Source organism: Pseudochaenichthys georgianus, chromosome 10, assembly GCF_902827115.2.
Source record: "Pseudochaenichthys georgianus chromosome 10, fPseGeo1.2, whole genome shotgun sequence".
Lineage (NCBI taxonomy): Eukaryota > Metazoa > Chordata > Actinopteri > Perciformes > Channichthyidae > Pseudochaenichthys > Pseudochaenichthys georgianus.
The window spans coordinates 40,320,694-40,332,016 of NC_047512.1; the positions used below are offsets into that span (position 1 = coordinate 40,320,694).

Consider the following 11,323-nt stretch of genomic DNA (forward strand, 5'->3'; position numbering starts at 1 on the left):
ACATATCCAGGGTCTGTTGAACTGGCTTCGTAGTACAGGGCACAGGTGGCTAGCAGCGCTAAGGTCAAAGACACAGACATTATACATTATATTTGTATTTTACCAGGATGCAGTGACACAAATATTTACATATTTACATTTACTATCTACAGCACCCGCCGCCCCTGACATCCCCCACTCCCCCCGTTGACAATTTACTAGCGGTACCGAAGTGGGCCGGTCGAGAGTCCCGGGATGATTTTTAGTCCCATTCCACCACTGGCTACATGACCATATTATCGCCCATATTGACGCACCTCATTCCTAAACTTCTAACAGATACAACATAAACCGATCCTTCAGCCTCATATGAGCTCTCAGACACGTTCAAAATTAAACTGTCATCGCTGTCTGAGCTTGCTGCTGTGTGCACCATCGTGAGTTTACATGCAGAAGCTGGGATCCTGAACGGTGCAGCAGGAGCGCTGTGCCCGCAATGACGTCACCCATCATTTGGCGGGACTTGAAGAATCCGCGAGAAGATCCAGAAAATTGTCAACATTGAAGGGCAGATTAATGGTTATCAAAGTACAAATATCCAAAATCAGTTCAGTAACGGTTTTCAAGGGGACAATATTTACTCAAGTTGATGGGTTTGGATGATGGGGGAAAACCGTGTCACAGGCTCTTTAATGTGAGTATCAAGATATAAAAGTAATGTAACGTGATAACTTTATTTTTGTTTTGGATTACTTCAATATCAAATGCAATGCAAATAAACACAGGAGAGAAGAAATATTAATATGATTTTTTTTACTTAAAATGTATAATATAATACAATAAAGCAGATTCAGGCAGTAGGTGTATAGATTCACAATTAAAGTATTATCCTACATAACAGTACGGTTTCCAGAGAAGAGATACAATTTGATCATTTTACATATATATGCTCTTTTTAGGTTTTGAATAAGATTGTAATCCTGAGTTTCCCTATTATTAAAAAAAGTAAAACGAATCCGATTACATCTTTTCCTATGTATCTAAGGATTACACTTTCATTTTTTTCTATACGATCTTGATTCGAGTTAGATGTAATCCATTACTATCTAAGCCAATACAAGTCATAACTTTTGGAAAATTGTCTCAAGTTATAAATGATGCCTTCAATCTCTTTCACGTGGAGAAGACATCACATTGGCCGAGGCGTTGCAACTTCCCTCAAGCGTCCTACATGAAAGAAAGATCACATGTTAGAAATGTGTGCACAAACTATTCAGTATGACCCGTCTTAGTTTAAAGCCCAAGTGTAAGAGTGAACAGAGGCGGAGTCTGTCTGTTTTCCAATTTGTTTTGTTTGTTGGCTGCTGCTACCCAAACCAACATCCTCCTCACAAGCATTGACTGTTGGAATGTCATTACGCTCCACATGTGGAACAACAAAGGCTTCTTCAGGCGTGCCTTGTATCATAATGATATTGCTCTGATCAGCAGCAAAACTGTTTTCACCACTACCATGGTCTCCATCTGCAACCTCCTCATTGCTGTTAACAGTCGAACTAGGACTGTCACTGACCTCGTCATTGCTACTCACCCTGCTTTTGCTTCTAGGCTGTTGTTCTTTGCCATTGGTGAAATAGAAAATGGTCGGCACTGCAGTGTTTTTCAGGCATCTCCTTCCCTAATAAAAATAATAAACAAAAACACATAAAATAACTTTTTGAGGTCTGTAGATATTCAACTTTCTTTTGAATAATGTTGTTTTAAATGTAAGAGTGCATTATAAAAGACAATAGAGGGCCAACATGTTAACTTATGCAGTTAATCTATTCAACAATTACATGTTTCCAAGATTCAGATTCAAAGGATTTATGTCATAGCACATAGGCTACAGTGTAGGAATTAAATTAAGAATTAAATTAAGAATAATAAATTAGTGCAGGCAGAAATCTATATAGGCCTACACGTAAATATAATAAGACATATGCAAGAACAGAATGTAAAGATAAATATTGTATAGTAAAATTAAACCTTTTTTTTTTTTTACAGTGATAGCTGTTAAGAAATATATGTTATAAGATGACAACAGATGAATGCATGTTGCTATTAAAATAATGTAAAAAAAGGTAATATAATTCATCTGTTTTTAACATAGAGTATGTGGGGGGAAATGGCAATTCTCTATCTATGATAAAGAGTCTTTGCATAAATTGAAGAGAAATGTGATGGTTTGCAAAAAAATCGATTTCTATGTTTCTTTACTTAACTGGCAAAATCTTAATTTGGCTTTTAATCAAAAGAACATTATTCATCACTGATGTGCAAGCTGTGCCATAACAATTATTTAGCATTGTATGATGTATAACATGTATTTAATTTAGGGCTGTCAAACGAAAATATGCCATTTATTTATGTATATTGTTGTGGGAATGGAAAGATAAACGAAAGAAGGCGGATATATCCATTTAACATACAGTAGGCCTATCTATGTTTATTATAACATTTTTCTGCGTGTTAAAATGAAAGACAACCCACACACACACCTATCAATCATCAAACCGTGGGGTCTTAATTCATTACGTGTTGATTTCTATCAGCGGGGAGTACTTCAGGAAAGTCGACAGAGGGGGGGGGGCGGCGGCGGCTAGTGGAGTACTTCGTGACCACAGAGTGTGAACGTTGTGATCAACTGTTTTAGCGCAGTTCTCCAGTAAAGGGGGGGAGTCTCCCTCCGCAGCCGGTTGGCGTAGTTTTGGCACAAGTCCGTTGTACAGGCCGACGTTAACAGCAGCCCTGTCTGTGCACACGGAGACCGACTCTGTCGTCCGGTGATCGAACCGCCTTCTGGAAAAGCTTCACAAGTACGTCGGTACGCAAATGCGCTTTGTGACACAAGTGACGGTACGCATTTCAGATTAAGCACATAACCTGCGTACCACAGTTAGTTATGTGCACCCCTGTACTACAGCAAACTTCCTGCAACAACACCACGCCGTTATCAAAGATGTTCTATTGAGAAGACGATCACTACGTGACAAAAGTTTTCAAAACCGTGGCTACTGAAATAAATCTTACTAACTGCTGTCTGTGCAATTTACTCCGCGAGAGTTGGGAGACTTTATTTTGCTTACTTTAACATCATTTTTCATGGTGGGGCTAAGCCATTTCTTGGTATGGGTGTAGCCTACCCCAGCCATACCCTGGCGCTGCCGCTGGTGGCAGGTATGGGGCAGGCCATTCTGCACATGCGTTAAATGCGTTAAATATTTGAATTCAAAAAATTAATTACCGCCGTTAACGCGATAATTTTGACATCACTAATTTAATTAGTAACAACAATTTACACTCACAAATGGAACCAAGTTATTTTTATTTTTTTTAAAGGATCTGTACCCATGAGTCCGTGCTGAAGGGATGACTCTCAAAGTGTTCACTGCACAGGCGAGAAGAAACGTTGGGGGTCCATTTATTCCTCCGGATGTTCAGCACCCACTGGTCCAGCCTGTCTGGATCACCTAAAGGAAACCGTTATTCAAAAATACATGAAAACCGACCCAAAGACAACAGGAGGGTTAATGCCATATTCACTTAATAACGCGTGAACAACTTTTACAAATATTTCTATATAGTCTGTGTTGGTAAATGTAATCTAGGTTGCACATTTCCTGCTGAAATACATGCATGGGCCTACCAAGTTACTGCGTGGCACTTTGGTTTTGATAAAACAGTGTAGTTCCACTATATAAACGTTACATTCATAATCAAACGAGATAATATGCAAGATAAATAGCTATTTGTTGTTATTCTTAATGCTTGTCATTCACACGTTAAGAAAATAAAATAAGTACCGATACATAGCAGAACAATTGTGGCGATGTTCAGCTTAATAAGCCTTGTTCAACATCATTTCTTTAGCTAATACTATAGCGGGCTGCAGGCGAACCAAGTCCGCGTTTCGCTGCATTCCGTGATCTCCAGTTATAACGCCGGGCTCCGCTGCTGGCCGAAGCTAACGGAGCCGCAAAGGGCTAGCTACGGCTCCGGTTAGCTTCGGCGGAGGACTCCGGCGGCCACCACTGGGATAATTGGGTCCCCTTTTAACATTTGCTCCCATTTAGCATTATGGGCGTCATAGTAATATACTATAAAAGTCTTACCCAAGGCTGAATCATAAACTAAACTGTATATATATATACACATGTATAAAGGGTTACGTCCTTAGCTGGCTAATAAGCTACATAACAAGCTAAGCTAACAAGCACACAAACACCTGCTAACGGTGTTAACATGTATAATATTATAATTGTACTCACCGAAAAAAGCTGAGAGTAGACTTCTTGGAAGTTCTGTTAGTACATTCAAGCGCACAGCACGACATCTTAATTGTCTGGTATATCACCACGAACACGGCTAAAGCTAAAGGGTCAAGTACAGTAACTACGACTAACTAACGTTGTAGCCTCTATGGTTGTAGCCTAGCAGAGTGGACAAGTTGCTGTTAGCTGACAGTGAGGCATGTACGTGTCCATCAACGTGACCACGCCCTAATTAATTCAAAAACTTTAAGAGCTAATATAAATAAAAGGGTCATGTTAGAAAACAATTCACTCACAGATCCATAATCATGAAGGTGGAATCTAACTATATCGATAATAAAAATGTATGGAGCCAGGGATAGAAACATGTTTTTTTCTGCTGTAAAGTTGGGCATTTTAACATGGGGGTCTATGGAAATTGCTCCTTTCTGCAGCCATCGCCTATCGGCCAATATATGAACTGCAGTGTGTGGCACTTCCGTATTGGCTTCCCGGCTCTTCCCCAGAGTTTGCCGCTTGGTAGCAACGGCAGGAACTGCTTCGATAGTGTTTTGAGGAGCTTTTTGATTACAGATTTGAAAACATCGTTGCTTGCTTTAAAAGTAGCACACTTCATGATGTCAAACCTTGGGAAGTATCTAGATATCCCTGCCCTAATGCCAAAGGAACTGCACACTGAATATGTGTCGCCGTTTGATGTCTATGTCTGGACCGCTGCGTAAAAAGGAGGGTTTCTGGCCCATTACTTCTCTTCTTACTTCTATAAGGATAAAACACGGAGGACGGAGATCTCTTTTTCTCCCCCTCTTCTGACAGCCCAGCAGCTGATCTCAGAGCACGCTCCCCTCTCCTGCAGGGGGGCGTGGTCAGCTGCAGGGGGGCGTGCTCACAGAATCAGCCCCCTGCAAAAACAGTGCTGGAAAGAGCAAATAGAGCAAAATGAGGCATGGCTAAAATGCAGGATCTTTTTGGTATTTTGAAAAAACAACTATATTTATATACTTTATATAGGTCGATACAGTAGCCCCCTTTTTTTTTTAAATATTTTGTATAGGTGTTGCTATCTGTTTTGTGTAGGTGGTATCAGAGAGTTACACAGGTCTGTAAATGCAATGAAAACAATTGGCCACAGCAAATCATTTATATTAAACATGTAATTTTTACTTTTGAATACTTCAGTACAAAGGATGCATTGAATAATTTAAGTGATATATATGTACACATATAATTAGTCAAAACAGGGCTACATTTGATTGAATTAAAAGGTATAATATGTGGTACACTGAAGAGCCGTTTGGGAGCCGAAAGAGCCGCATGAACTAAGTTCGCATGAACCTTTGTGGAAAAAGTACCGCAGTGTGAACGCGGCTAATGTGTTATCTAAAAAGGTTATTAATGTTAAATCATTTAACCGAAAACGTTTTAATTTTTTATTAAAACTTAATTCATTTGTCTACTGTTATCTGCTGGTGGACTACCTGAGAGATATACAGCAGGAGAACACGCCGTCCACCGCTGAGAATAAACAGAAGGGCGACCATGACAACCATGCTCCGGGGTCTTCTTCGCTGCTTTTGGTGTATTTTGTGGCAGCAGCAGCGCCACTTACAGGCCTGGCATATGTACTACAGCGTTTCCAGCATTTCCAGCGGTCTAGTGTGAACGGACACATTAATGAATCGAATGTGAACGGAAGACTTTTTTGCGTTTGCGGACAGCCCCAGCCCAATTGAACCCCTGGGTATTTGTGAGGGAGCTCTATATGGCATTACGCCACTGAAGCTCACCAAAGTTTAATATATTTCATAGTTCAAAGTTTTGTCAATTGTTTTGTTTATTGGTCAAATACTGGTTTCTACTGGTTTCTGAGGAGTTTTACTGGAATGAAAGAGCACAGAGTACAGAAGCAACAAAGCAGCTTGCTGCATTAAACCTGACCTTCACAGAGAGGTGGAAGTTCATGTGGAGAGGAGGCTTCAGTAGTCTGTCTGCACTCTGTTTAGTTGTGCTATCTTACAATCAATAGTAAATGTGAGGTAAAGTGTGTCTTCAATGTAACCGGTTAGAACTCAAAGTTGCGATGAGGTATTAAAATGTATGGAAAGGGTCTTAAAAAAGGTCTTAAAAGGTATTACATTTGACTTCAGGATTCCTGCATATACCCTGGTACATGTAGTTTTAGTTAAATGTTTTTTTGTGGCTGGCTGGAAAGTATTTCATATATAATGTATTTGTATTTAAACAAGCTTAATTTATTACTATTTGTAATAAAAAATAAAAAAATGCTCTAATTTCCCAAAACAGCTGGTCACTGTAGTTGTTAAAAACATTACAGGAGTACATCATGCTTTATTATTAGGGACTATTTTAAAGGTGGGGTAGGTAAGGATGGAGAAACCAGCTCGAGTGCGCTAGAATTTGAAAGTACACAACCGAAAAGAATCTGCCCTTCCTTCAGACTCCCCACAGAGCCCCTCCCCCCCCCCCCCCACCTTTAAGTGGTGTTAGTGAATATTTGTGACAGCAGGAAGGTGTAGGTGGTATTAACTAAAAAATATACAACAGTGTGTGAGTACGTTACACAAAAGTGTTGCTTATTAAAGTGTTTTCATAGTTTTTTGGAGGAAAAACATATATAATGTTTTTATTTATTTGTTGACAATATTCAGCTGAAAATGAAATGAACTCTGCTGGTCTACTTAATGTGGCCTGATTACATTCTTAGACTTTTCGTAGGTGAACTGGAGGCCATTCAGCTCAAATGGGCTTTACTAGGCAAGGAAGCATAGAGAACTCCGTGGCAGGCTTCCGCACCTTCATGTGTTCTAGAACAGAATGCCTAAGACAGGCCTGCCAATCTAGAACTCTCACGCCTTCTGAAGCTACCTCAGAACCAACCCAGTTCAGACCTAAACTCACTCTGTGCAGGTTCGCTCACACGTTAGTCTAGTTGTATCTCCCACAAGACTGCAGCCATGTTTCATTTCCTAAGAAAGGTTTGTCTTACACTTTCTGAGCCATTTAGTTCAACCGAATGATACATGTTAGTTTGGCTTTGATCTTCTTTGAAAGCATTTTAAAGGCACAACTGTCCATCTTATATCAGTATTCATGCCACTTGTGTAATTAAATATGTTTATTTCTCCTTCTCCTCTACAGAACAACACCAGTGAAAAGGTTAAGGAGACCAGGAGCAAGCCGTGCTCCATCTCTAGTGGAAGGTAAGAGAAGTGAAAGTAGATAACTAAACAAATACCTGGGTAATGTAGGAAATGTGAGGTGGTGTCATATTAGACTAGTTTACTGGAAGATGTTTTGTTCACATGGTTTATGAATGAGAAGGAACACATATGTTATAAAACATGCTGTCAGCCAATAGAACGGTCACTACACTCTGCACTTCTAAGGGCAGTGTGTTAGGGACACGCACATCAAGCTGTAGTCAATCCTATGCACACTGTTGAGGAGAGGGCAGATTGTTGTTGGTAATGTATGTTGACTTTTATATTGTGTTCATGTTTTTATATCAATATTTTAAATAAATAAGCATTGAAAGTTAACAGTGATAGAAAGAAGGGAAAACAATTAGCAAATCTACATTTAATTGAGCATTTCTTGCTCAATTAATTACTTGACTAATCGATAGGTCGGTTGAGTGAAAAATTGTTGTTCCATTTTTCAAATAATGCCATTTCAGAAAATGCTGTTTTCAGCCACCAGAATTGTTTTCATAATATTAAACTGACTATATTTTGGTTACAGATCAAGAACGTTATCTTGGACCTCGTGAGAATCGTTCGCTATTATCTGACATGTTATGGACCAAATGCTTAATCTAGAAAATAATTGCCGGATAATTTATAAAATAACATTTATATAAAAAGTTATTTCAGGCCCGAATTCTCTGGAATGTTAGTCAGATATGTTTGAGTTCCTGACCAATAGCTGTCTCACACTTCCAGCTGCTTCCTAACATGTGTTCAGAGGTATTAACCCTTTGTGTGTCCGTCTCTCCAGAGTCCCAGACGCTGCTGCTGCCGCTAAGCCGTCCTCTGAGACCCGCACGGGGAGGACTGCGTGGATCTATCGACTGTTCAGACCAACACAGGTATGTTTCACAGGAAGTGCCCAGCTCCATGTGAACTCAGTTATATTCTTTTAAGGGTTTGAATTAAGACTCTGTGAACAAAAGAGGCCTGACAGTTTATTCTCATGTTGTTTTACAGAAGAAAAGTGGAGGAGAGAGTGGACCGCAGAAGAGGTAAGGAGACGTCCTCCATCAACAGAGCAGTATTGGCCTGTTTGTGAACATGTAGTGTTTAAACCGGGTCCTCCACATGTTGTTCACCCCATTGAATGTAAAGCCTTGATTCATATTAAGATGTCTTGAATCAATGCTTCAAAGTCTTGCTTAGAAATGGGAAGTAAGATTTTATGAATCATTTGTAAGAACTCCACGTATTGTTGTAAATAATGTTCCTAATGCCTCTTTGGTAATGCAGGTGCAGACAGCGGCTTACATTTGAACTTGACTGCAATGTTCGCAAAGGAACATCTATAAATATTATTTAAATAGTATCTTTTATTTGATCAAATGCACCATGTTTGGCTTTCCCAGGCCGACCCCCATAGCATTAGCCTGCTCGTAGTGAATACATGTCTTCTTGCAGTGTTGTTAAATGTAAGTGTAGCTCACGTCACTGAGCAGTAGATTAATCAGCTGTGTGTGTTCATCAGCCCAAGGTCAACAGGAAGTGATAACGGCTGGATCTTTCCCTACTTCAGAGTGAGTCTCACACTGCCACTGCTCCAGTGCAACACATCTCACCACATTGTTGTAAAGAAGTGTGACGCTGTAACATTGAACTTCCTGTTTCCTCACAGAAAAATCGTAAAGTCGCACCATGTGAAGGGACAGAGCAGAAGACCCCTCACACACCTCACAGGAGGTAAGCACACTGATCTCACACACACACATCCCTGTGTGTCTCACCGAGAATAAAACACACACTGACAATCTGTTTCTCCCTCCATGTTGCAGCCCAGCCAGAGAAGCTCCATGTGAGGTCACTGAGGTGCAGAGGTTCAGTCCCTCTATTGATGACGAGGAAGAAGACCAGGAGCAGGAAGCAGAGGAGGAGGAGAAGAAGAAGGTACCTGAGGTCCAGAGGAAGGTACCTGAGGTCCAGGAAGAGAAGAAGAAGGTACCTGAGGTCCAGGAAGAGAAGAGGAAGGTACCTGAGGTCCAGGAAGAGAAGACGAAGGTACCTGAGGTCCAGACAGAGAAGAATAAGGTACCTGAGGTCCAGGAAGAGGAGACGAAGGTACCTGAGGTCCAGGAGGAGAAGAGGAAGGTACCTGAGGTCCAGGAAGAGAAGAAGAAGGTACCTGAGGTCCAGAGGAAGGTACCTGAGGTCCAGGAAGAGAAGAAGAAGGTACCTGAGGTCCAGAGGAAGGTACCTGAGGTCCAGGAAGAGAAGAAGAAGGTACCTGAGGTCCAGGGAGAGAAGAGGAAGGTACCTGAGGTCCAGGAAGAGGAGAAGAAGTTACCTGAGGTCCAGGAAGAGAAGAAGAAGGTACCTGAGGTCCAGGAAGAGGAGAAGACGGTACCTGAGGTCCAGGAAGAGACAGAGAAGGTCGAACTTCCTGTGATCAGGGGGAAGAAAGAAAGAATGATCAATATTCCCATAACCAAGAAGAAGGAGGATACAAATACGGTGCCGATCCATGACACATCCCCCATCAGGTAAGTCCACCAGTACAATCAGGTTTCATTGAAAACAACATCAACACATGTTGAAGAACCATCTGGAATGTGGCCGCTTCAGTCTCCACAACGTTAATCTGACCACTACAGATCCTATCAGAGTAGAATGACACTGATCTTGAACAATGTCCACATACTTTATCACCGATGCTAAATGTGTTTACTATACTTCATTTTCCTGCAGTCGTATGCCTGTCATGTTTCCTGACCGTATGTGTTTCTCTGTCTGTAGGAAGGGAGAGCGTTATGTCCCCGTCAACGAGGGGGTCCGCGGTGGGAGGCAGGACTGGCTCGGGTGAGTAGATCTGCTGAAAACACACACGACACAAATCTGTGGATTTTTGTCATCTTGGTACTGAATTGCTGACAATGACAACAAAGACGTTTTATTCAAATGCAGTGTTTATTTTGTTTAAAGATAGTATTTTATGAGAACCGAGCCTGATGAGAAATCAAATAATATTTCAGCTGCTTTTGTTGTCCCTCTCCATGTCCTGTGAGTATTGGCTAATGAATTCTGCATGTTGACGTCAGGTTTCCGAACCCGGGCAATCTGTGCTACATGAACTCCAGCCTGCAGGGCCTCCTCACGCTGAAGGGCTTCATCAGAGACCTCAGCCAGCAGCAGGAGGTGTGGAGTCACCTGCCAGAGGCCGAAATCATCAGGTACACACTCACACACATTCTCAGCTTGCTCCTTTGTGAGGTCTGCATCCTTCTCGGTTGTTCCACACTTTATAACATCAACATATATTATCCCTCTGCAGAAGATTCATGAACATCGTGGGGTGTCACCGCTCTGCTGACCCCACCCTCAAGTACTGGGCCCTCCTCTTGTTCAAGAAGGCCCTCTCGGTCCGGGCTCCTGAGTTTAGAAACAACCGCCAGAAAGTGAGTCCTCCACCTTGCTTCTCTCTGTTTCACCTCCTCCTGATGCGTCTAACTGTGTGTCTCTGTGTGTTCAGGACGCTCACGAGTTCCTCACCACCGTCCTGGACCAGATGAGGGGTGTGGCCCCCCAGCTGCAGGACATCGCTGCCTGCCTAGGGAGGGCCTACAGATGCCCCGTGGAGGAACACCTGGTGTTCAGGATGCAGAACACCAGGACCTGCAGGAGGTAAGAGCACGCAGCAAAACACAGACCGTCATCTCCCTGACTTTTCTGTGACTTCTGGGTTCATGTCAAAAATACGCTTCTCCGTGTAATTACATCATGAATTCTTGAGCTAGGGGCAAACAATATGTTTAATAAGGTCCACTAATA

The 11,323-nt window shown here is 41.7% G+C and overlaps 2 protein-coding genes across 2 annotated transcripts in view; both read left to right on the forward strand.

The window, feature by feature from the left end:
* The first annotated feature begins 7,195 nt into the window (after positions 1–7,195).
* LOC139434557 (DNA ligase 1-like) lies at positions 7,196–11,064 on the forward strand. Its single transcript, XM_071204508.1, has 10 exons — positions 7,196–7,288; positions 7,452–7,513; positions 8,310–8,400; positions 8,519–8,553; positions 9,030–9,078; positions 9,177–9,241; positions 9,334–10,038; positions 10,292–10,354; positions 10,594–10,725; positions 10,827–11,064. The coding sequence occupies exons 1-10, from the start codon at positions 7,268–7,270 to the stop codon at positions 11,062–11,064; spliced, it is 1,461 nt and encodes a 486-aa protein (XP_071060609.1). The 5' UTR covers positions 7,196–7,267.
* A 51-nt stretch (positions 11,065–11,115) lies between these two features.
* LOC117454332 (uncharacterized) overlaps positions 11,116–11,323 on the forward strand; it is a 2,371-nt gene continuing 2,163 nt past the window's right edge. Inside the window, exon 1 of the mRNA XM_034093519.2 lies at positions 11,116–11,176. Coding sequence (XP_033949410.2) covers positions 11,151–11,176 — 26 coding nt within the window. The 5' untranslated portion in view covers positions 11,116–11,150. The remainder of the gene's footprint in view (positions 11,177–11,323) is intronic.